Source organism: Eurypyga helias, unplaced genomic scaffold (genome assembly GCF_000690775.1).
Source record: "Eurypyga helias isolate BGI_N326 unplaced genomic scaffold, ASM69077v1 scaffold10013, whole genome shotgun sequence".
Lineage (NCBI taxonomy): Eukaryota > Metazoa > Chordata > Aves > Eurypygiformes > Eurypygidae > Eurypyga > Eurypyga helias.
In genome coordinates, this window is record NW_010241854.1 from 674 (window position 1) to 27,184 (window position 26,511).

Here is a 26,511-nt window from a genome sequence, read left to right on the forward strand (position 1 = left end):
TTGAATTATTTGTAGGGTTGCTTCAGGTCTGTGACTATTGCAAATATTTTGCCTTATTAGTGACAAAGAACCAATATATCCAAATCCTGCTAAAATAGAGGCAATCATATCTGGTCTGTCTCTTGGGAGACACTAAGGGGACTTTCAAAATGCACTGATTTTGAGTAAGTGCCAATTTCTGGCCTTCCTTTATGAGGGCAGTCCCGTGCAAGAGTGGGAGGAATACAGCTGTGACTACCAGGTGTTTGGACAGAGATCTTTGTGACGCTGCATAGGAAGGGTCCTTCTCTGCAGCCCTCCAACTCACCTGTCCTCCAATATCAAGACTTTTGGCTCGCAACTTGTTAAACTGACATTCAGCAATATCAGCTCGTTCTTCAGCCTCTTCCAGCTTGTGCTGTGTCTTGCGGCATCGTGAGAGGTTAATGTTTGCCTGTTCTTCCTGAAAATCATGTGGTGCCATCAGTGACATGGACACAAACTAACATTACCTTGTTACCATTACCCAAACACCCTATGGATGTAGCCTCACAGCTACATTGCTGCATTACCAGCACTCCTTGCATTTCTATCTGGTACTGTCAACAACATGAACACTCAGCTGAGGACAGAACAATTAGTCCTGCTCAGTTCCATCTGGGAAAATTATCTGGTGTGGCTTCAAAAGTGCAACAAGCTCAGGATAATTACAGCTGTGCCTGCTCTGTTGTAAGCAGTAAGTCTTTACGAGGTAAGGAATATTCAAAGACAGTGTCCATAGCTGCCCTATAAAGCTGAGTATTCAATTATTTTAATGAAACAGGGAGGCCAGATCTTTTGGAAATCTCCACCCAGCGCCCACAAAGATTGAGAGTCCTGTACTCACAGATTCCTCAGCCTGTTTTTTGTATGCTTTCACTTTTAACTGCAGCTTGTCCACCAGGTCTTGAAGTCGGAAAATATTTTTCTTATCCTCTTCAGACTGTGGGAAGTAAAAATTAAGTCAGACTCAGAAGACGGACCGAGGTGATGCACACAAGAGGGCAGAGGACTTGAAATACCTGGTAAGTGAGCTCCTTCAGCCTTCGTTCATACTTGTGAGCACCTTTCAGTGACTCTATTCCTCGTTTCTGCTCAGCATCAAGCTTATTTTCTAGCTCATTAATCTGAAACACAATATCATGATGAAGACAGCAAGCTGCCAAGAATGGCTGCTGATCCTGCTGTAGGATCCTGAGAACCAGGGTTATGTGGACTAACGCTGCAGAGAAGGTAGCAGTGCAGGACAGCTTCCTGCAGCTGCTTCTTGGGGTTAGACTAGCTAAAAACTGCTCACCATGATATTTTAGTAGTGACATTGTATGTGAACCCGTAGTTATTTATGGAAGAAATTTAGCTCTGCATACTTGGGTCATTTATAATGAAAATTTGGTCTAAATCTGTTACAGAGGAGGCAATTGAATTAGAGAAAAGAGGGTTTGGTCAATGTTCATCAGGTAAATGTGGACAATCTCTTTCCTTTGTAATCTTTGAGTCCAGTTCATCTTCATTAATAGTCCTTAACAACCTGCCAATAGCTCCATGTCTCTTCTGCAATGTATATAAGTCAAACCAGGACACCAAGTTTTTCATTTCTGTGTGCATATTTCCTTTCAAAGCCAAGAATACTTAATTCCCAGTCAGTTGTGGTATATTTTCTAACAGGAACAGTTAATGAGTTTAATGAGTCGGTCAGGCAAATGATCGGTCTAGCCCACTGGTGACTCTGGGACTCACAGCAACATATACTATTTAGGGACACTATGGAAACCTGGCTGCTACCTACTCCCCTCACACTGGTCCAGCTTCAACAGTCATTAGGTTAGAGGTGTAAAGTGGCATATCTATGCTTGTTCCCTTAAGTATGTCTGTAAATTTGCTGATTTCTAAGCCCTTTTTGAACCTTCTACCAGCTGTGTCTACGGTTTCCCATGAAAGCAGGTTCCAAAATTTCACTGCCCAGCCTGTAAGGTACTTTCCTTTATTTCTTTTAAACAGACTTTGAGGTGAAGATATCCTGACCTGCATCATGCATCCTTACCTCTAACACTATGGATTTTAATGCATCATTTAGAATGCATTTTGGCCACTGTTGTTATGATTCTGTAAATTCTGTGCACATCCCTCTCAGCCATATCTTCTCTGAATGGAAGAGTCCCAGCCGTGTTTGTCTCAGTGGGCTCCACCCACTGACCTGACATTCCTTGGACATTTCTCTGTCAGGTCCTTCTTGAGTTGCAGAGACCAGGACTGCATGTGGTACATTTAATATAGTGGCAAGTGATGCTCTCTGTCTTGTTCTCAGTGCTGTTCCTAATGAAGATCAATTTTTTTTCTTTTGGGTTTTCGCTTCTACTGCACATTGAACAGTTTCTGAGGCCTGTCATGGATGAGACTCAGATCTTCTGGCTGAGCTGTAATTGCCAACTTTAAGCCCATCCCCAAGTAAGTATGTTTTAAATTATTTTTCCCTAGTTAAGTTACTGTATATATTTACCCTGATGTTCATTTGCCACCATTTTGCCAACTCTGTTTTTCCGAGGTCATTCTCAAGTTCCTTACTCACAGTGGAATGTTTGACTCCTCAGTCTAACTCTCATCAAACCTGCTGGAGATACTTGGGGTTGTCCCTGTTGTAACCTTCCAAATTGGTTCCAGCAACCAAGGGCCCACTCAGGAATGTGACCTTTAGCCTACCCTAGTCTTCACCATACCCTCGCCTCTAGTTTCTGGAGTTGCTTCTTTCCACCCTTCAGTGCCAACTGCTCGGCCTCATCCAGACGGTGCTGTAGGTCCTTCACCGTCTGGTCCAGGTTCTTCTTCATCCTCTCCAGGTGGGCGCTGGTGTCCTGCTCCTTCTTCAGCTCTTCTGCCATCATGGCTGCCTGGTTGTAGAGCACAGTTATGTTACAAATATGATTCCCCATCCCTGGTAGTTCTGTCCTCTCCCTGGGAGCAATGCTCAGTTTCACATTGGTGTATGACTCTCCACATTCTCAGCCCATGGCTGTGCTAAGGGTCTGTTGTATAAAGAGGATCACCTGTATTTCTAAAACTACTCTGTCTTGAAGAACGGGCAGGGTTGATGACAAGAAGAAAGCAATTAAGGCATTCAAATGACTCAGTACCGAAGTTACGTTCTTTAAGAGTCAGTTGAAATTAGGGAAAACTCAAAGTATCACTAGCTAGCACGCCGCATCTCTGGGCTCCCAAATGATTTTAAGTATCTGGCCATTTGATGCCTAAATTTGCTGAAGAACCAAGCTCCTAAGCAGTTTTTGCTAGTGAAATGATCCTGAAGTATCTCAGACTACAATGAAAAGCTTGTGCCTGCTGAGATTTTCAGAACCTGGGATGGACAGCTGTCACATATGTGACAGGGCAGAGGGGAACCTGCAGCACTAGAGCTGGCAGGCAGCTGGAACGAGACACAACACTTCAGGCCCAGGTGCACCACGACATGATGCAATAGTGTAACAATCTTCTGTTTCCTTTTCATACACCTTTCCTAGATCTAGGGTTTGTTTCTTCTGATGCAGTGAAACTGGAGCCTTGCTTAAATTAAACATTTCTATTCTCTATTTTTATTTCTTACATGTCTAGCATTTTTATAGAAGCATGTATGATTTTAGTTTTAATTTCTGCTTTTCTGTGCTCTGTCTAAACAGGACTTGGTTCAGACTACTCTTTTCATATTACAATTTTGCCACCATCTGTTCTATCCTGTTACATTTATTCTGGAAACAAAAGTGAATGTGGGTATGGGGAAGGGGAGACAGGATGCCTCTTCAACACAGTCTGCCAGCAGAACATGAATAGAAGACCTAGACTGAAGGGGTCTTCCATGGCAAGCAGCTGGGCAGAGACTGTGTGAGGTCCATGTCGAGGGATTGTGTGTCACCAATATTTTCTGTTCCGATGTTGAAGAATTGGTTCTCCTCCACCTGATTTCTGCCTTTCTGATGTGTAAAAGTGACTGCAGTAGTATAAAACGAGAGGCAAGCACGAGGACTCACATCTGTAATTGCTTTCTTTGCTTTCTCCTCTGCATTTCTAGCTTCCTGAATGCTGTCTTCTACTTCGTTCTGTAAACGAGTAATGTCCACTTCCAGTCTCCTCTTGGTGTTGAGGAGGCTTGTGTTCTGTTGGGACAGTCAGAAGACACGTCATTTCCAGCCCATTCCATGCCACTCACATTACACTCAATCGGTATATTGTAAAGGGGATACCAGATACCTGTGAGTGGAGAAGCTGCACTCGCTCACTGGCATCTATCAGCTCCTGCTCAGAAACTTTTCGGGCTCTCTCTGTCTGCTCCATAGCAGCTCTCATCTCCTCCATTTCTGTTGTTATCAGATTGTTCCTACGCTCTACCACAGCAAGCTGCTCCTTCAGGTCATCATTCTCTCTCAAAGCATCATCCAAATGGAGCTGGGAATCCTTTGAAGGTGAAAGCACCATGAATCTGAGAGACAAGCCAAGGGAGTGGCAAAGACCTGCAGGGCAATAGCTTTTGTGTTCCCTACCTTGAGTTGCCCTTGCACAGCTTTGAGGTGCTTCTGTGTCTCTGCTACCTGACTGTTGGCATGGCTCAGCTGTATTTCCATGTCATTCAGATCTCCCTCCATCTTCTTTTTCAGCCTCAAAGCATCATTTCTGCTTCTAGTCTCAGCATCCAGCGTGGTCTGCATAGACTCTAAGACCCTCTGGTGATTCTTCTTCAGCTGTTGAATTTCCTCATCTTTCTCTGCACTTCGTTTATCAACATCTGACTTTATCTGGTTCAGCTCCAGCTGAACACATAAGATCTTTCCTTCTTCATGTTCTAAAGAGCCCTGCAAGGGTTGAAATAATACCATTTGTCTCTGTACTGTCCATTACCAGGAAATGCCCAGCAGAATTTTGACACTTTGCAGATAGTAATGAAGTTATATTTGCCTTACTGTGGACCATTAGAAAAGGCCTAGCACTGAAAAAGCTGACTTCTACTTCCATGCACAATAATCATTATAGCTCAGATGAATGTTAATCTGTAATTTCAGAATAAAGCTTCTTAGGAATATGCCTCCAGTACCACAACGTCTGGGAGATAATAAAACACATGAGATAATGTGAGATAAAACACTGCAGAGATAATAAAACACATGAAAACATAAAATAGCAGAGCCAAGTCTCATGCTCAGAAGCAGCCTGCCTTCTCTTGCATCTCAATGCTGAATTCTGCTTAGGGGGTCTGCCCATAGTCCCACCCCAGTGACTGTGTGGGAATGTTCCACTTCCACACAGCTTTTTCTCACTGATCCTCATATCATCTAGTTTAAGATGTCTAGGATTTAGAAGAGTGAGGCTGGGTCTTAACAACCAGTGGACACAAATAAGCACAGCCAGAGAATGAAATAGTTGATGTAACCTTGGCAGCCCTTTTAAGAATAAACTCTCCAGAGATGCCTGTTTCTCCTTTTTGATTCTAGAGTGAGCCTATGGTGACTAATTCAGGATTAGCCTGATGACATTTAGATGTATAAATTAGAGTAGATGGATTTGCATGACCACTGTAACTCTTGCATCTATTGCCCATTCATCTAGTGAGATCTAAAGATTAGAAATATGTCAGTTGATTTTTATTTCTTTTTCTACCTAAGGGGAGTTACAGAGAAAATAAGGTGAGTCTCTTCTTGGTGGTGTACAGCAAAAAGACAAAAGAAAACAGTCAAAAGGTGATAGAAGAGAAATCCTGACTGCATATAAGGATAAAAATGTTTTCCCATGAGAATGGTGCTGCACTGGAAAAGGTTGTCCAGCAGTACTATGAAATCTCAGTCCCTGGAAATTATAAAGAAAAATTAGATGAGACTTTGAGCAGTCTGATTTCAGCAAAAAAAATTGTAATATGTGTGTGCTAGGTGTAATACATGAAATTCTCTCAAAGACATTTTGTGGACAATCAAATATCATAGACTCATAGAATGGTTAGAGTTGGAAGGGACCTTAAAGATCATCTAGTCCCACCCCCCCTGCCATGGGCAGGGACACCTTCCACTAGACCAGGCTGCTCAAAGCTACATCCAGCCTGGCCTTGAAGACATCCCGGGATGGAGCATCCACAGCTTCTCTGGGCAACCTGTCCCAATGCCTCACCACCCTGTCTGTGAAGAACTTCTTCCTGATATCTAATCTAAACCTCCCTGCTTTCAATTTAAACCCATTACCCCTTGTCCTGTCACTACAGGCCCTTGTAAAAAGTCCCCTCCCAGCTTCCTTGTAGGCCTCTTCAGGTACTGGAAGGCAGCAATAAGGTCTCCTGTGAGCCTTCTCTTCTCCAGGCTGAGCAAGCCCAATTCTCTCAGCCTTTCATCATAGGAGAGGTGCTCCAGCCCTCTAATTATCTTCGTGGCCCCCTCTTGACTCGCTCCAACTGGTCAACAACCTTCTTATGTTGTGGATTCCACAACTGGTGGGGTCTCACCAGAGCAGAGTAGAGGGGCAGAATACCCCCCCAGCCCTGCTGGCCACACTACTCTGGATACAGCCCAGGGTATGGTTCACTTTCTGGGCTGCCAGCGCACACTGCCAGCTCATGTTCAGCTTTTCATCTACCAGTATCTCCAAGTCCTTCTCCTCAGGGCTGCTTTCTCTCCGTTCTCTGCCCAGCCTATACTTGTGCTTGGGATTGCCCAAACCCATGTGCAGGACCTTGCACTTGGCTTTGTTGAACTCCATGAGGAGTTCATGGAGTTCCTATATATGGTCATATATGGTCATACAGAGGTAATAAAAACTTTTCCAAGAGACAGTTAGGGCAGACAGTGAACAAAAGGCAGAACTCAGACAAGAGGGAAATGAAGGAGCTGTAATCTGTCATGGATTGGGAAAAAAGTAAGATTTAAAGTTATGAAGAGCTGAGGGATAGCCAAGGACAATAAAGAAAGACTGAGAAATCATGGCATAGTGGGACATGCTATGCAGTCTGTATCAGCAAAACATGTCACTGTATCAGTGGCACCACCAAGAGTCATCTGATCCCCAGCAACCTCTCTGTGTTCACCAGAACCCATGTACTGTGAACTAACTCCTCTTTGAATGTCTTACTGACTCCCATTCATTGGAAGTGGAGGAACTGAAGAAATAAAATCTTAATTCTCTTCAACAATTAGCTTTCTTTGAACAGGAAGTGAGATTGGGAAGATTTTTAAGTATGGATTAGACCTGCTCTGAAAACATCCTTAATTAATTTGAGTACAAAACAAAAATTGTCAGGGTTTTGAAGTACAAATGACCTTTCTTCATCATTTCACAGGAGCAAATTCAAACAGGTTGTGCAAAATGATCTCATTTGTAGTCTGGGACTGAGTACTTTTGTGCGTGATAACACAGCAAGGAATGCCACATTGGTACAGGAGAGGAGCAGTCCGTATGTTCTTTGGTTTGTTTGTGCTCTCATACTGCACCTTTGTGGCATTATCAGGATAAACAGGAATATATAATCTTCAAATTCTGTCCATTCATGATCTCTCTAAAAACAAGCCAACTTGTTGATAACACTTACCTCTGCTTCTTCTAATGCTGCTTGAAGGTCACACTTTTCTTGCTCAATTTGCTTCTTTGCTTTCTCCAGTCCATGATTAGCTTTTCCAGATTCAGCAATCTGTTCAGTAAGATCACAGATTTCCTCTGCAACACAGAAAACACACACTCAACTCATCTTAGGTAATGTTGTCAATGGCACCTGCAGTTACTGTTTGGCAATGGGAGTGATGGAAGAGATAACGATGTAATGTCATGCAGCAGTGAGGAGAAATCATAGGTCTTGTCTTATCTGAAATCTTTATTTCTGATTACCTGCTATTTCCAGTTCAGTGTGCAATTTGAAAATGAGTGGGATCCACTGGAGTGAGCTCAGAGCATAATGTTAATTTCTTCTGGATATTGAAATTACATCTCCAGAGACAGTTCTGTTTGATTGCTCTCTTTATCCTCAGATACTCCCCAGGGATCATGCAGGTCACAAAAAGGAACAGAGCTGTGTTTCCTTTGTACAGTTAGTTTGCTTATTATATGACAATCCATTGCGCCACAGCTGCATGACCCTCCAATAATCAGGAGATAAACAACAGCCCTCCAGATTTTTTCTAATGCAGTGACTGAAGGAATCTGAAAAAAATGAGTATCTGTTTTCATTATAATTTCTGTTCTTTCAGTTAATTTTGTCCCTGTCCATGAATGGGATTATAATGGTGTGAAGGAGGGAGAATACCATGAGGAAACAGGATGCTGTAATGAGCTGTAGGCATGTGCTTACAGGTGATTTTGTGATGAGCTGAACAGGAAAGAAAGTTGCCTAACCTGAGCCTTTTGGGAAAATCATAAAAACCCTGGAAAGAGGCAGAACTCTGGTAGCCCAGAAACATGGAAGCATCTTGGGTCTCATGGTGGATCCTGATGAAGCTGTTGGTAGATCATGGTGGAGCTGTTAGAGATCTGAACTTACGCTGGAGGTTCTTATTCTCCCGCCTGACAGTCTCAGCCTGGTCAAACATTTCTTCATAGGCATTCTTCATGCGGAACACCTCAGTGCTAAGAGACCAAGACTCCTTCTGGGTGGCTTCCAGCTTAGCCTGACTCTCCTGGTACTTCTGCTTCCATTCAGCCAGGACCTAAAGTGACAGGAGCTATCAGAGCATAAGAATTGACCCATTCTGCAACACTCCTGTCTCTGCACGTTTACAGGACAAGAACCCAAGAGGCATGGCCTGTCTTACAGTTTTTTGCTTTGGACTGTTTTCTGCCTGTGAAAATTAATTCAGTGTGATACATACTCTGTTTGTTTGGGTGGAAGTGACTTAAATGATCCTCTTCAACCAGCACTAGTGCATACCCCAAGCTCTCAAGCAGGAGTTTGGTTAGACACCAGCCTGGACACAATGTGGTTAGTGTGAATAAGTCTGTGTAAGCCTTTTTATTATTGCAGGTACCAGCTCTTGCAGTCAGCCCACCATGAAAGATTATGCTCTATAGATTGTCTTCTGACTTTGATACCATAGCTCTGAGGAGATATTTTTTACCACATTAACCCAATTCACTCACACAAGGCTGGGCCAAGGCACAGGGCTGTGCAATATCACTTGGTCAAACTATTTATTCTTTTAAATATTAAAGGCAGTGAAGGCTGGAACTGTGTAAAAGAGTCTGAGGCTCTGCCTAACCCAAATACAAGGCTCGCAGACTAGCACCAGGCAAAATTTTGGGCTTGTTAGCTTGCATGTGAATACTTGCTCAGTCTGTTTGATCAAAGACTAGGTATGGATCCTCCCAATCTCCCTTGTGAAGACTTCATGCTTTTTAAAACTATCAGAAAGTTACTTTATTGTTTGCTGTGATCATCTGGGCTTACATCACATTGTGACATTATCATTACTGTATGTCCTGTTACATGCTCCTTACCATAGCTTTGCTTTGGATAAAGTATAATTTATCTTACTGTGAGTGCAGAACTTGCATAATTTCAGAATTTGGCCTGGCTTATCAAATTGGTAATGATGTTCATATCTGGAAGGCACTTTGAATGAACCTTATCAAAATTCTTCTGTTTTTTATCAAATGCTGCACACGCTGCATTTGACCTCTCCATGTCAATCATGAGGTCATCCACTTCCCCCTGCAGCCTCTGTTTTGTCTTCTCCAGTGAAGCACACTTTGAGTTGACAGCCTCAATTTGCTCCTCTGAGTCCTGCAGGCGTTGGGCAAGCTTCTTTCTGCAGGATGAGACAACCAGTGCTGAGAAGGAAAATTCTGACATTCTCATAAGAGGGACAGGAAGGGAGTTTGGCATGGGAGAGATGGACAGAAAGAGCAACATAGAAAGGTGTGTTGGTGTGAACAGAGAGCATCGATAGGAGCCTGGGATAACACAGCATGCCTGGAGTGGTTTATAGGCTGTGAGAATATTTACCCAAGGGATAGACTATACCAATGTGAAGAGGAACCAGAAACACAGTTTTAATATTGGCAGTGTAAAGAATGTGATTTCTCAACTGCTATGATTAATTCCATGCTTAATGCACTTGAATTCTCCTTTCTGTAGACACTCCCAAACCTCTATTCCTTCCTCTCCTTTAAATCTCTACTCAGTCCCCTTTTCACTTCTAACATGTTACAAAACACACTGCTCTGCATGTTCCCACTACAAGCATATTCTCGTTTCCTAGAGTTCCTTCTGACATTTATACTTAAATATCCTTCTACTTATTCCAGACCATCTATCCACGTACTTGGCCTCCTCCAGCTCCTCTGTGCGCTGAATAGCGTCCGTCTCGTATTTGGTTCTCCACTGGGCCACTTCACTGTTGGCCTTGGACAGGGCACGCTGCAGCTCCCCCTTGGCTTCCTGCTCCTCCTCATATTGTTCCCGCAGCAAGTCACAGTCGTGGCGAGCAGATTGCAAGGCGTGGGCCAGGGCCTTCTTGGCCTGGGTAGTTAAAATTATACAGATTGTCAAAGCATTAACAATTTGTGACTGGATTTTTTTTTACTGTATTTTGATAAAAACTCCACATCTCACTGCCCATGTGCTACAGTTGCTAGAGTCACACACGGAGCAAACGATTAACATAAGAAACTGTGTTTCAGGCTTGATGTTGTTAAGGTCAGCTTCCTGTCTATCTTGTCTGTGAAACTTCCTTTCAAACACATTTACACCAAGTGATTCAGGCAAGCACACAAGAAATCTAGCACCAGTCACAGTGGGAATTCTCTCTCAAGAAGTTTCCCCATAATATTTTCAGGTAGAATTTGGTTTTTATCTGAAGGTGGAAGAAACTTTACACTGTGTTGTCATATCTAACCTGCACACCTGCACTCCTGCTCTCTTTCTTTTTTTCCAGCTGCTGCTGTATTCTTTGCCTCAGGGATTTCCTATAGCAGTAAGGTATGGACACAGAGATATTTTCATTTACTTCTCTTATGATTTTGAACTTTAGAAAGAATGATAAGAAGGTCTTAAACTGTCTTTCTTATTTAATTTCTGATGTCTCTTCTGTGTGTTTTACTCCAAGGCAAAGTTTCACTATTCTGATGTCTCCGACTTTCTCTGAGGAGAAATCTCATTTATTTTTTTGGCTTCTTGATTTATTTCACAATTTGTTGGTCCAAATTGAAGCCACTGACCTTGTTTTCTTCTTCTAGTTGCCTCTTCAGCTCTTCAGTCTGCTGAGTGAAAGCATGTTTTCCTTGAGTCAACTGAGTAATCAAGGACTCCTTCTCTTCCAGTTGCTGAGTAAGTTCACCTAACAAGAAAATGTTTATTTCTTTTTAGATAGAGATATGAGACATAAAACATGTGAATGAGAAGAGCTAGCCATATTGAAAGAGATTACAAGATACAATGTGGTAAAATGAATGGAGAGTAGCAATTTCATTCCCACCAGTAGGAGAAAGCTATCAAAGATAAATGTGCTGGCATAAAAGGACAGGGGATTATCTGACCACACACTCACATATTCATTTTGATTGAGAGTGCTTCTTTTGGTTTCATATTTCCCTGGGTGGATTTTCCATGACTACCACCAGGAGGAAATTTTAAAGTCTGAGTTTTGTTCAGATCACCCAGTGATGAACATATTACAAAATACACAGGCAATCAGACAGCATATTTAAGTACTTGGAACAGGACAGTTCATCTAGGGACACACCATTCTCAGTCTGTAGACGTGTTTTCTGTGTGCTTAGATCATTAATTAGTCGCATATGTTCATCATCTTTTGTTCTGACTTCACTGAACTGGTCTTCAAGGACTCGGCACATCTTTTCCAGATTACTCTGTTAAGAGATAGAAAGTGTATCTTTCAGCTCATCTAATTGTTCAGAAGAACAATGGTAATGATGAGAAATGTTTCTTCCTATGCAGCAACCTTCGCTTTGGAGACAGACTCCATGTTACTGGCCAAGTCATCAATCTCCATCTTCAGCTCACTCTTCTCCTTCTCCAGCTTCTGCTTCACCCGTTGCAGGTTGTCGATCTGCTCCCCCAGCTCAGCTGTGCTGTCCGCATGCTTCTTCCGCAGGGCGGCAGCCGAGGCTTCGTGTTCGTGGCTTCGTGCTGCAGCGTGGCCTCTTCGAGGGCGCGACGCATCTTCTGAAATTCTGCCTCACGCTTCTTGTTCATATCGATCTGAGCTGCGGTAGCCCCTCCTGCTTCTTCCAGGCGCTCGCTGATCTCCTCTAGCTCCCTCAAGAGGTCAACTCTTTGCTTTTCGGTTTTTGCATGGATTGTACGTTCAGCCTCAATTTCTTCCTCCAGTTCCTCTGTTCGAGCCTATGAAAGTTAATTGGTTAAATGAGGCCTCCTGAATAGACAGATTTAAAATTATCATTGAGGAATAAAAGGCAAACATTCACATCCATTTATATCAGCACAGAGAGTGAAACACCAGTAGAAATTTCACGGAATTGTGTTCTGGGACATGCAATATTCAGTTTTGGAAAAAAAGTGAATGTAAAATCTGATATTTCATTTTTGGTTATAGCTCAGAATGGATATATTATGGTATGAAGGATCTAATTTTGTACTTTTCTGAAGAAAATGTGTCACTGGAAAATGTAAAGTAATGGGAGTTTCTTAGAAGTTTCCCAAAGATCAGGTCAAAACAAAGCAGTGTCCTCTCTCAGCCAACAAACAAAATGAAAAGAACCTTGAGATGAGCAACAATGGGATAATAGCATGGAGAGGACTGGCCTCTTGGCTCTGCATTTAGGAGATGATCTCTGTCTTGATCATGACTGATTGTATCATATTCTATTGTTTTGTTGTTAAAACTCAGTATCTGATCAATTTTCAAAGTCTGCTACTAAGCTCCACTTAAGAAATTTCTTACATAGTAATGTATGATTAGAGGTCAGAGCTTCTGTAATAGTGCCCTGAGATAAGAACAGCAACCAGAGTCCATGTTAATTGTCTTATACATGTGTAGGAAAATATTTTTGTAGACCAGTCTAAGAATAGATATTAAGTCTAAATATTAAGTCTAGGAATTTGTGCTTGGCTACTAAAAATATCAATAAGTCTTAGATTTTACCTGAAGCTCTTTAATTTTTTTTTGCAGTTGAGAACTTTGAGCCTGCTCATCTTCAATTTTACTTTGCAACTGGCTAATTTCAAAATCCTTTCTGTTAAGGAACAAGAATACAAATTCAAAATCGTTAAGGTACCATCTCAATTTTATAATTTAGACCAGAGAAAGTCAGTGCAATACTTTTTTAGCTTGTCAGCCATCTGTTCCTTATCATTCTTCAGATCCATGATGGAATCCTGAGACATTTTCAGATCCCCCTCCAGTTTTCTCTTTGCTCTCTCAAGCTCCATTCGCAGTTTTTTCTCCTGTTCCAGAGATCCCTCAAGCTAAAACACATAAAACATATTTTGAAACACATAAAGTATACTTAAAAAATAACTATTCTTGATTTTAAAATCTAACTAGAGTTGGAAATTGAGGAATAGAGAAAATAATCAGATCCTGTATATACTTCTCATATCCACCTGTCTATATACTTCTCATATATCTGTGTAAATAGTCCTCATCTCCACTCTTGCTGCAAGATCAGATCTGCCATTATTATTTGGTTTCAGATATTAAACCATCCACAGCTTGGCAAGTTTTTGAAATATACAGGAATTAAAATTTTCAAGTGGCTGCTGTTCCTAACATATAGGCAGCTAAATATTGAAAAATTCCTTGCATTCATAACTTCCTGGTGTATATCCACATTGGACAGTAAGAAATCACAAACAACTCTATAGTAAACTTCAAACTACCACAGATATACTGCTCCAACCAATTGGTTAAACTGGGGCACCAAAGTCTACAATGCTGAAATCCCCAGTGATGAGCATAGTTTGAATAGGCAGGGAAAGGTGAAACATGCACTCACTGGATTCCACAATACCCTGTCAACTGTCAATAATTTATTAGTTGAAATTATTGGGGCTGGCTTGGCTGCATTAGGTGCTTATACTCCAAAATACAGATTTCTAGTGTCTTCTAATCCATCCTAGCATCCATATACACATCCCAAAAACTTTTTCTTACATCATCTACTTGCTGCTCCAGTTTGGTCTTGGTTTTGGTGAGCGTGCTGACTTTGTCTTCCTCAACTTGCAAATCCTCCAGTGTCTGCTGATGAGCTTCCTGGAGGGCCTTTTTCTCCTTAGTGAGTTTAGAAATATTTTCATCCAGAGCTGCCACCTCTTCTGTAAGATTCTTAACCTGTTGGACATACAGCATCCATTCTAGGAAAAATGATAGACTGAGAACACAGAGAGTGCACCCTTGCAAAATCTTGTATGGAGGCAGTCAAAATGCTCTCAATAGGTCTAAATCATTCATGATGAGGGTAGCACTCAGTGTCATGCCTGACAGTTATACCTCTCTGCTCCTGCAATGGTGGGAATTCTTGCTTTAGCTGTTTTTGACTACCAGTCCTATCCGGCTGAATTCTATAGTGGAACATGTGCTAGATCCTCACTTGCCTCTGCAAGCTTTTACCACTCAGTTTTAGAAAAGACCTCTGTGTGGCTCTTGCTCCAAAAATGTATTTCTCGTATGTGATACATTTGCTAGGCAAACAGCTGAAATTCTCAGCAAGTGAGGTTCTTTAAGAAGATATTATCAAGTGCCAAGCATAGCCAAAGATATGTTTTTTTCCATAAAAGTGAAAGAAACATGATAACATGACAAAGAACCTTATGCCCTTGGAATAGGTGATCATGAATTTAGGGCGTAAGTTTCTAACTGGAGTGCTGGACGTAGCAGCTCTGCTAGCTTTATCTTGGAAATTTACTCCTTGTACTTCAATGGAGCATTGCATACCATCAACCTTATGTCAAAAAAATCAGGTGCTGTGTATTAGTCTACATGAACCTTGCTTTCCATCTGTCTCATTTGGATGGGAAAGCCTGACAGTAGGGATAAGGGAAGTCTGCTCTGCCAACTGCTTTAGCTATATAGTCCTGATTAATGATAAGAAACTCCCTCATCCTAATACCCAGCACCTGCTAGTTTTCCTCTAAGCATTAGTATAAAAATGTCCAGTATATCTGTAATTGCAAACTTAGGAACCAGTACTGTTTTCAGTGATGGCAGTGAAGGGAACCTCAGTGTTGCAGTTACATCTCAGGGTTGTAATTACATATCTCTTAATATTGTTTCCGTAGCATAACTGAACACTGTGACCACAAATACAGGCTTTTGAATTCTAACATATTCTCAATTCTATCTCTTCACACTGATTGTTGAGAAGTACGTGAAGAGACCTGTGCTTTTACTGGGAGATAATGAGGTAATGACCACCTGATATAGACTCTTCTTGCTGCACTGACAGTCTGAACCTTAGAAGTCAGGAAGAACTCTCATTCAAGTCAATGGAAGGAAAGAATGTCCTTACTAGCTGAGACCTGGGCTTCTTAAATATAAGAGAATTTGAAGAAAACATTTGACATCTGCAAAATCAGTTCTTCTCAATGCATGTGGGAAAGAACGAGAATAATTGTTCTGTACTGAGCCACTCACAAATATATTAGACCTCCATTATCCATATGAGATACAAATACACTAGGTCCTTATAACTACAACAGTCATATATGGAAATTCTCTATCAAGCACCATAGCAACATCTTAACTCTTTTAGAACTGTCACAGAAAATATACTTCTCGTAAGAGGAAGTTAAAAGTTTAACAAAAAATTTCCTGTCACAGGTGATTAAGTTGCAATATCTCTCTCCTGTGCTTTGGGCACATATCACTTCCATTCAGAGCATTTAGTAATGACTGCAATTTTCCACAAAATGGAAAAGTCTCTGGAAAAGAATAATTCCCTGATTCCAGTCACCTTGTTCTCTGTTGCATGCTTCTCCTTTTCCACTTTGGCCAGAGTCAGTTCAAGATCATCAATATCTTTCTTCAGCTCAGAGCACTCATCTTCTAGTTTCCTCTTTTTCGCTGTCAGTTCAGCATTCGTCTCCTCTTCGTCCTCCATTCTTTCACTTAGTTCTTTAATTTTAGCTTCCAGCTGGATTTTGCTTTTGATGAGTCTTTCACATCTCTCTTCAGCATCAGCTAGATTTTCACTTTCCTGTCAGAACATATTGAAGGCACATTTATTTATCGTAAATATGACTAAAAGCAGCATATATTGTCCAAGCGCCATCTCCAGGAAATTGATTGCACAAGTAATTTTCTATGCAAATCACCATAATGAGATAATGAATCAATGACACAAATAATTGGGTAGCAAACTGTATTTCATGGAAGCATGAACTTAGATTTATAAAACATAGCATTTGGATTTATAAAACATAGCATTTCAAAGTAATATTTCATAGACTGTTGGTTGATTCTCTCTTTAATAATCTCCTCTAACTCTAACTTCAGACTTTCCCCAAAGTGCTTCTCCTACTTTATTCACGAGGCTAACTGTCATTCTCCAATCTCTCTCTCAGCCAAGAAAGCATGAAGATCGACTTAAATATTAGTATGCAACTTCTACTAACTTTTTGAGACACATGATTAACAGATAAAATTTTGTTTAAATTGATGCCACTATTATGTGTGGGTTTATAAAACATAGCATTTCAAAGTAATATTTCATAGACTGTTGGTTGATTCTCTCTTTAATAATCTCCTCTAACTCTAACTTCAGACTTTCCCCAAAGTGCTTCTCCTACTTTATTCACGAGGCTAACTGTCATTCTCCAATCTCTCTCTCAGCCAAGAAAGCATGAAGATCGACTTAAATATTAGTATGCAACTTCTACTAACTTTTTGAGACACATGATTAACAGATAAAATTTTGTTTAAATTGATGCCACTATTATGTATTCTAGGCAGAAAAGGTATATTTTGCTTCCCAGAAGAGTTATGACTGAAAGCCATCACTGCAGTAACAGAAGATGGTATGTGGCATACCCTCTCAGATTCTGACTGAAACCCATAGAACACTGAAAATCATGGCTAGTGAGTGTGCATTGTCTAAGACAAACTTGGAGAAGACAGGGCTTGAGGAGTCTTTCAAGCAGGGTTGATAGAAATTGTACTCACTTTGCTTGTTGTAAATGACAAGATCAGATACAAAGCAGTGGAGAATCTGGCCTTGTTACACGTCTGTTTATGAAGGACAATAGAAAAGAGAAGGGAAAAAACAGCAGAATAAGAGGAAGTGAGGTGAATCTGAAAATGGAGGTTACTCACAGATTGAACCTGCAGCTGCAAGTAATTTTTCTCTTGCAACAGGATCACCATTTTCTCCTCTAGGTCTTTCCTCTTTACTTCAGACTTTGTAAGTTCTTCCTTTGTTTTCTCAAACTCCTCCTTCATGTTGGCTATCTCCTTCTCAGATTCTGCACTCTTCAGCAGGGGCTTCATCTTGAAGTACAGCTTCATCCAGGGCCAGTGCTTGACATTCATGAATGCACGAACGTTGTATTGGATGATATAAATGGATTCTCTGAAAACACATGAAAACTCAGTTTACGAAGCTGGTAAGACTTGGTTTGGAAACAGACTCTGATTATTGGCTATACAGCAGCAGCATTTTCCTCAGCAAACTTTTGCATGAGACTTTTTTCCTCACCTTCCTTGTTTTTATTAGAAAGCCATTTCTAGGCCTAGGCCCTTGATTGCAGAATGGATGGTTCAGTAGCAAGAACAATCTATGTCTGGATATAAGAGGGAGAAATACTCCAAAACAGACAAACGTCTCTGGCATGTTGTCTGGGAATCTCTGAGACTTTCTTCAGTCTCAAACAAAGTGCAAATGCTCAGGTGAATAGCAGAGTGAAAATTGACATCCTTATACTGTTGCTGAGATTACAAACCTTGGAGTTACTGTCAGTTGTGGAAACAGCAGCTTGCTGCTTTATGGGTCACTCAAAATAGAAAATACCATATTAGAAATTCTTGAGACAGACACTGAAAACAAAAATGAAACAATTTTATGGTATTGAATGCTGAAGGATGTTGTTGATGCCCATAGTTCAAGGGGAGATTAGACAGTTCCTTGCAGAGGAATCCATTAAGAGTTATTTAATTCTTAGAAACTATCCCTGGCTCAGGAAGCCCCTGAGCTAAATTTATACTGCAAAGTATTACAGATAAAAGCAGCTGGTTGGCAGAGTGTCTTACATATTTATGCGATCTTTGTTCCCCCTAAAACTTTCACTTAACAATGTTTGAGAAAGTTTGCTTGGGGCCCCAGTACTGTCACTCCTACATGCTAAATTTTGCATGATTCATCCCATCTCAAAGGGAGAGAGGTGAAATGGGAAGGGTATCTGGAATGGTTGAAAGCATGGACTACCTTCTCTGCACAAGCTAGAATTGTTCATCTTAGTTGATGGAGCCATGAAAGCAAATTACTTAGGAAAACAGAGAGTGATTATATAAAATTCCTTACAAAATGTAATCCAATGAAATTATCAGATGACATGTTCAAAAGACAAACCTTGCCCTTTGTGCAGTTGGCTATCTCCATCTCAGGGTTCTTCAAAGATTGAAAATGGTAAATGCATTTCTGGAGAAAAGATTCACTGCTAGATACTAAATATTATGGTCCAGCTGCATGGTCCAGTTGCTAAATAGTCATTGCCAGAATCAGGGAGGCTATAACAAGGAAACAATTGGTTTGTTCTTACTCTGTTTCCACTAGTCTTTCTAAGGGTCTTTCCTGAGGATAGTTTTTGCCTGAGACAGTATATTGCATTGCTGGGCTTTTGGTCTGACACAGTATGATTGTTAGTGGTTTTTTATATTACCTCCTTTCATTCATCTTTTTAAATTCAGTTCTCATGAGGTACCCTCTGCACATAGCTTGTGTATGAGTGATGAGGCTCACAAGCTTCTCATCTCTCATCTCTTCTAGGAGTCCCAGGAGACCTGCCTTGAAGAACACCTAGAACATAAAAGAAGGACAAATAGTTTGAGGCTTAGGCAGATCCACAAACCTTGACAACTGATGCAGGGTAGTACCAGGCAGTTTTGCAAAAATGCCTGCAGAGTAAAAGTTTAACAGATGGAGAAAGTTTGTGTCAGTATTCATGTCGTCAGTGTTCCTGTAATTAATGACAAGTCACTCTATGTATGATCTAATCACACTATTGCAAGTGTTATTTGATGCCTGCTCCAGAGTAGCTTCTGGAAGATCTAGTTCATCAGTAGTTATTAAAACAGTTAACTTTCAACTTAGTCCTATAACCTACTCTGTCTCTGCTATATTCTACCCTTCTATGTTAGGCTCAAGTTATACTCTGTGAACTGACTTAGAGATGGTTTGAGAAGCATAGATGATGGTGTCTGTTCAGTAGTGCAGGCGATTGGGCTTTTGTCCAGAGATAGTACTGCCTTGGTTGTATTGATCAGAGAATCAGTGTCTCATCTAACACTGCTTTGGATACAGAAAACATATTTGTGTGTGTACCTAAATACCCTGAAAAGTCTGACTGTCCAAACTTGTTTGAGCCTGTCTAATGTGCACTGATATATAGGGTTCAACTGGCAGGAGAATGGGACAGTACTAGTTCTAGTTGCAGCCACAGTGGGTTATTCTGGAAGTGTGGTGTTCCCTGGACTGAGAGTGTGGTAGCATACCCCCAGAACCAGACAAGCTTTCTGTACTACTTTCTGCTAGTGGTGTACTTTGTTCCTAATTTTTGTGAAAGCTGCTTTCATATGCAAGAAATACTTCAAACCAACAATATTTTTTTGCCATTAATTATACCCACTCTTCCACAAGGGCTTTACCTTTGTGTGGCCAAATCTGTATTGGTTGTGGTCAACATCGATGGATGAAAGAAGCTTTTCTGAAGCCTTTTTGCTATCAATGAATTGGCCTTCCGGAATGGCTGAGGCATTAAGAATCTTGTACCTGTGGTAGGACAGGTCACAAAGACTGGTTGAGGAAACAGGATAAGGAAATAGGGTCCATCATATATCATAACTATATGGAAACGGAACCATCTAAAAGTGGCTGAATATGCCATCTGAAATCTACATAGTCTTGACTGAACAGATGATGAAAAGGAGACACCACTATTCTTTGGAGGAATCTGTTGGCTGTGTAACAACACATTATGTTGTTACATACAAGATTAATGTGTATACTTAAGAGTGTCGACAGGTCCAGGAATTGAGCAGAACATAGTGAGAACATGTCAACCTCCTCTCATCTTTTTTCATTGATCAGATGAACGCTATTCAAAGTTGAAGATGAATTGAAACTACTAACAAAAATCAGCTATATTCTAAAGGGAATACAGATCTTGCACAGCTCACAGTCTCTACAAGTTGTACCACTGAATCCTTGAGATTGAACTAAAAATAACATGGTATTGTTCTGTAAATGCTAACAGCAGTCTTAGCATTTTGCAAGGTAACTTGATGATTAAGGTAATCCCGTGTAATTAGGAGTGCATAATCCTTCTAAAGGGGTTTCTTCAGGTACCTCAGTGAGGGTGTGTGATTGTGCACTGGAGCAATTTTTATTCTCGAGTATACCTTGAAAGAGAACATGTTAAATGAAGACACTGATAATGATGCAGTGAATTTATTCTCTATTTTAGGCTTCCACTGTAGTTCCTCCTGAACTTCAGTACTTTTTGGTTCTGGACCATGGACATTATAGATTTCTTCACCTGTCACATCAAATTATGATTTGACAATTGAGACAAGCCAATGCCTTACTGAACATAAGGTTGCAGGGAATTTTCAGAGAGGTTTTGGGTCCTTTTTACACTAATTCATCATGGAAGATGCTACTGTTACATGTATTTATAACAGCAGACAGTTCTGATTCAGCACTTTATAGAAACTGAGCTCACACAAACCAGTTTGTCTCTGTTTTAAAGATGATGAAAACAAGGCACAGAATGCAGGCAAGTGGCAGAACACTTGGAAAAGCCTTGGATCTTTGAATGCTTAGTCAGTGTACTGTAAGGGGGCTGTGCTGACGTGTGTTGTTTTTCTATCTATACTCTGGGAAACTTACAAAGAGCAGTCTATAATGCCACTTAATTCATTACACTACAAGCATTTTGCATCTCTCTGAATCATCAGGCATTCACTGCAGTTTAGAAATTGTAATAGTTCTGATGAATCAAGAAATCTCTGGTGTGATCAGAGGGAAAAGACTGGTAGGACCTAAGGCAGAATTAATGACTTAATTCCCTCCAATGACACTAATCTATTCTGACACAGAGGGAGTCTCTCCATAATGACATCAGACTTGTCACCTGAGTTGTGGGTTTGCTGAGGCCTTATCTTAACAGACAGTCAAGACTAAAGACCTACCGTTGCTTAAAGTCCGCATAAAGGATTCTGCTTGGAAACCCCTTCCTGCAAATTCGGATGCCTTCTAGAACCCCATTGCACCGCAGCTGATGCATCACCAAGTAATGGTCCATTTCACCTTAAACAAAATACATCCATCATGACTCTCCTTTTCTTCCAGATAATCTCCATATGTGTTAGCATTCCAGAATGACTTGCCTTTTTTTTGATAAAATTCAACCAGTTCTTGATTAAAGATGGAAGAAGTGAAGACAGAACATGCCTTCAATTCATACAAGTTGGAGAGAGGTGCTTCAGTGAGCTAAGCTTTACTAAGAATGCTAGGGCTAGCAGTGCTTGAGAATTGCCAATGGGCAAAAGGCGTAAGGCCACATTACTCAAAAATGGCAGGAGAGTGTTTTAGGAAAATAGCTGAAAAATCTTCAACAGCATCAGCATCCTCATTGCATGTAGGTAGAGACAGCACAATGTAGAGTGTAGTACCATCTAGACAGTTAACTCTTTGCATTACGCAAGATTTTATCTTGGATCTGCAATGCAAGTATTGACTACACTCAAACTTGATTAAATTTGATAACTAGATAGATTCCAACACAGAAGTAGATAAGCAGGTTACTTAAAGCTCTCAGCCTGCCTGTAGAGGACAGTTGCCTGTATCAGGCAGTTGATTAATATCTGAAGAATTCTCTTTCTCCTCCTAAAATATCTATTGGTTATAATAATTAAATGTATTACTAAGTCTCATTCCCAAGTATTACAAAGAACGTACAACTGGCAGAATAAAACCCTCTTGGAATCACTTTGTTGTGCAGAAATTTCCATCAGCTGGTAGATATTAATTAGTGCATAACGGTCCATACCCTTAACTTCATCTCTTCAGTGCAATCAATAAAGCTGTACCCAAAGGAATTATTAGAAAAGTCGAACATAAACAGCATGAAACCACCTAAAAAAACCAGAAAATGTCCAGTTTCTCTTCCTTCTCTTCATCATCCTTAATTTTGCTTACACAGTACACATTTCTTAAAATGAAAATGTCAAGATTCCTTCTGAGTCACCTCTGTCAAAACAGCCAACTGAACATTAAAATGACAGCTATATCTGGCAAATTCATTCATTCAGGTATGCTTTTCTGTTTTAGCAGGTTTCCTTAACTCCCCCTTTACACCTTGACTGTCAAAGCCCCAGTGGGATTCCTCTTTCTCCACTTCAACATATGAAGTGTGGACATTTAAATTTGGCCTTCATTTATAGTCAGTGGAGTGATGGTTTCTTCTAGGTTGTGATTCATCTCAGCCTAAAATGTATAAAAGGGGCTATATGAGTCATATTTTAAAATGCCAGCTTCTCTCCACTGAATATAAAAGGAGTTGAGACGAATAGCTGAAATGTGAATGTCATACATATATGTGTTGCTTAAATTCTGCTTGTGGTCTTCAGGGTTATGCAGAGAGACAAACAAGAAAGGTAAGAAAAGTGCTGAAATTGGTCCTTTGTTTACTGATCAGATTAAACAGATGCTAAGCACCTGTTTCCTGGTACTCATGTTGCATCCACTACATTCTACTGGTATCTACCTTATCATTCTAACAGTATCAGACCTCATAATGATTAGCCTCCTAAAACCCACAGAAGCATGTCTCTCCCCAAGTACTTTAATTTAATGGCCACATGAAAATACTCCTAAACTTGACTGTTCAAAGAGACTAAACTATTTGTGAGAGTTTAATATTTAAACAAATAGAAGGAAAAAAAAAGTGACTTTAAATCAAATGCTTTGTAAGTCCTAGCACCATTCAGCAGCTTGTACATGGAATTCTACAAACAATACATGTTTTTTTCAACAATACTCAGCCCCATGAATCATATCCTACCAGTGAATATTTAGAAATTGTTAAGTGATCTTGGGCTGAATTCAACAGTTCAGAATAACACAGTCGTCCTTAAAACTAGGCATTTGTTAGGGAATTTCTAATGCTATTACCCACAACAGACAATTTCATCAGGTCCAATCAATCCCATCTTCATCATCTTCGGCTCTGTACACGTATTAAACAAAGGTGGGTAAGTGTTGTGGACATTGTAATGCTCAAAATTTACAGTCATGGTAAAAAATACAAAGAGGTTTACTTAGGAAGTGTCCCACAGGTCCACTCCCACAAGAGCTTCACATGCAAAGGGACCTGTTCTGGAAGGAGTTGGTGTGGAAACTAAGGCGGCCAATTCCTGTCAGTCCCATGTCTTTAGAGTATATAATGACAGACCTACCAGGTGTCTTGGTCTCATTAGGGATCAGGCAACGCACAAAGTGAGGATGGGTACTTCTCAGGTTAGTCATCAACTTGTTTAGATTTTCCTGCGATAGAACAAAACATGGGTTTGAGCTTTGAGCTACAAAGCTTTTGCATTTTATTCAAATGTCAAGGAGTTATAGAATCACAGAATGGTTTGGATTGGAAAGGGTCTTTGAGTACTACACCCCTGCCATGGACAGGGACATCTTTCACTAGATCATGTTTCTCCAAACCCCATCCAATCTGGCCTTGAACACTTCCAGTGATGGGGCATCCACAACTTCTCTGGGCACTTGTTCCAGTGTCTTACCAATTTAATTGTAAAAACATTTCTTCCTTATGTCTCATTTAAATCTGGCCTCTATCAGTTTAAATCCATTGCCTCTTGTCCTGTCACTACAGGCCTTGGTAAAAAGTCTTCATCTTTCTGATAAGTTCATCTTTATATATTGAGAGGCTAAAATAAGGTTTCCCTTGAGCCTTCTCTTTCCGAGGTGGAACAACCCCAATTCTCTCATCCCTTTGGATCATTTTTGTGGGAGCGTGACTCATTGAAAAGGAAATTCACATACCCTGAACACAGCAGACACTGTCTGGAAAGAGCCCCCCTTCTTCTTAGCACCTTTCTTGCCACCACCACTGTCACCTTGGAAGAAGTAGATAGGAGGAGAATGGTTATAACAAGCAGCATGTTATGTAGGCCACACCTTCCTTTCTTTGGTCATGGCCAATGAAATAATTAATTTTAAATTTTAAATAATGACCCACAGCTGCATGACAGTTCTAGTGAACTGCTGATGGCTGATTGTTCGTCAGTGTATGGTATATTTGGTCTCAGGTGCATGATTTAGGTTACATTATAATGTATATGTCTTGGTGGTATGGAACACTAGCCTAGCATAAGTTTCATAAGAGTGTACTCTATGCTACTAGTCACGTTGCTTTTACTTATAAATATAGCTCCATTTTTACTTTTTTTTTTTTAATTAGGTGAAAGGCCACAAGAATGTGGCCCAACAGTGGACATTTATTTATCAGTGCAGCAAAGTCTTTAGAAATATCTGCTAATCCAATGTTCCATGTGAAGAATAGGGATCTATTCTGAGTTATGGCAGACCCAAGGCAGGAATTGGATTTTTGTAGAAACCTGTGTGGGCTTTTTTGGTAAGGCAAACTTATTCCAACTTGATGGGCTTCAGCCACAAAGTAGGGCAAGAGGTTGGACTGCTCTCTGATAACCTTAGAGGACTTCTAAATGATATTCTCTGTCTCTCTCATTTTCCATTGTAACACCAGTACTACTCATCTGGATATTAAATAGTTCCATGGTCCTCTTTTAGTTCTTTCAGTTCACCTCCAGAAACATAATTCTGTCCCCAAAGTGTTTGCATTTTGCACATTCATTTGTCACGTGTCTAGGGTATGAGTATGTACATGATTCACAACACAGTATGTCAGGAAACATACACCTCCTGTCACTTTGTTTTGGACTTGCTGAGTTTTACTTCTTTGCACCATATGAATGTTGTGTTTTCAGCAGTTCTGAATGTTGGTATCTTACTTTTGGCATATCTGAGTGCACACAAGAACAGGGTAACATTAGGGGATGATATCTGTGTATACTGTATACACAGAGAGGAGAAACAGTAGACGAGTTGATTCTTGCCTTATCAATTGTCCTTGAAAAAGCACTTACTTGTTTCTGCACCAGCATAGTTAGAGAAAAGGAAGGACAGCAACCTCAAGGATGATTTTTGGTACAGTCCCACAACAGTTTCATTCAAGGGATCCTTGTTCTTGTCAAGCCAGCCAGAGATGTTGTAGTCCACCGTGCCAGCATAGTGTACCAGGGAGAAGTGGGCTTCAGCCTTGCCTTTGACAGGCTTTGGCTTCTGGAAGTTGTTTGACTTGCCCAGATGCTGGTCATAGAGCTTGTTCTTGAAAGAGGTGTCAGTTGCCTTGGGGAACATGCACTCCTCTTCCAGGATGGAAAAGATGCCCATGGGCTGGGAGAAATATGAATGTATGAAGAGAGTAAGTGGTGGGGAGAGGAAGAGTAAGTAAAATATCACCTTGCATATGATTTGTGGCTTGTTTCAGTTACTGTAATTTGTACTGCACAAGTTCTTAATACATCACTACTTACTATAATAATCAGGCAAACTGTATTTAGTCTGTGTTGCTCAAGCTATTACTCATGAACATGGCAAGTTGACAGTACTGTTTACATGCATCTTTGAATGAAAGGTTAACTATATGTATTATAATTGTTTCAATCATCTTTACCCTACATTGTTAGGAAGTAGATTTCAGTGTCCTGTTTACAGGATTCATTGCTGTTCTGTAGGTCTGTTAAAAGCCATCAGGTTGTAATGCCACTGTGAAATTCATTTGATGGGTCCTTACTGATGTTCCTAGATAACTAATATCTAGCAACTCTGTTCTTTCTCCGGTGAATGTGCATGATGGATCAGATTTTCCTGTTACACAGAGTGTAAACAGCAATAATCTGGCATTAGAATACCCATAGATTTTTAATTTGTCTTAGAATTTTATTTAAAATTGGAAGTATTTGTAAACAGAAATGTAGGCACATTCTCAGTGACATCAGAGTTTTCATCTGAGCTACATTAGGTATCTTCTGACAGTGCAGATGTCCTCTGATTTTGCTGGAAACACTGAAGTGACCTGCACTTCATTGGCCTAGGGACAATTCTAGGAATTCCTTCTTTGCATGAACTATTTTTTCCCCCTAAATTTAAAAATAAGCCATTAGATGCTTACATAGATTTCAGCTAAATAGCTGCCAAAGGTATAATCAGGGAACCTCCAGAGCAGTAACCACAGGAGGTAGATGTTGGGCAGGAATG

The 26,511-nt window shown here is 40.5% G+C and overlaps 1 protein-coding gene across 1 annotated transcript in view; it reads right to left on the reverse strand.

Annotated features, from left to right (window-relative positions):
- Positions 1 to 307: 307 nt before the first annotated feature.
- LOC104507558 (myosin-3-like) overlaps positions 308 to 26,511 on the reverse strand; it is a gene marked incomplete at both ends in the record, with an annotated part of 28,424 nt that continues 2,220 nt past the window's right edge. The window contains 26 exon segments of the mRNA XM_010148884.1: positions 308 to 442; positions 866 to 961; positions 1,041 to 1,145; positions 2,733 to 2,903; positions 4,035 to 4,160; positions 4,255 to 4,458; positions 4,545 to 4,853; positions 7,565 to 7,689; positions 8,507 to 8,672; positions 9,587 to 9,770; positions 10,287 to 10,483; positions 11,182 to 11,300; positions 11,706 to 11,832; positions 11,925 to 12,098; positions 12,101 to 12,328; positions 13,089 to 13,179; positions 13,266 to 13,411; positions 14,100 to 14,276; positions 15,898 to 16,140; positions 17,256 to 17,511; positions 18,818 to 18,954; positions 19,803 to 19,926; positions 21,348 to 21,465; positions 23,616 to 23,703; positions 24,214 to 24,287; positions 25,338 to 25,647. Of these exon segments, the coding sequence (XP_010147186.1) occupies positions 308 to 442; positions 866 to 961; positions 1,041 to 1,145; positions 2,733 to 2,903; positions 4,035 to 4,160; positions 4,255 to 4,458; positions 4,545 to 4,853; positions 7,565 to 7,689; positions 8,507 to 8,672; positions 9,587 to 9,770; positions 10,287 to 10,483; positions 11,182 to 11,300; positions 11,706 to 11,832; positions 11,925 to 12,098; positions 12,101 to 12,328; positions 13,089 to 13,179; positions 13,266 to 13,411; positions 14,100 to 14,276; positions 15,898 to 16,140; positions 17,256 to 17,511; positions 18,818 to 18,954; positions 19,803 to 19,926; positions 21,348 to 21,465; positions 23,616 to 23,703; positions 24,214 to 24,287; positions 25,338 to 25,647 (4,230 nt within the window).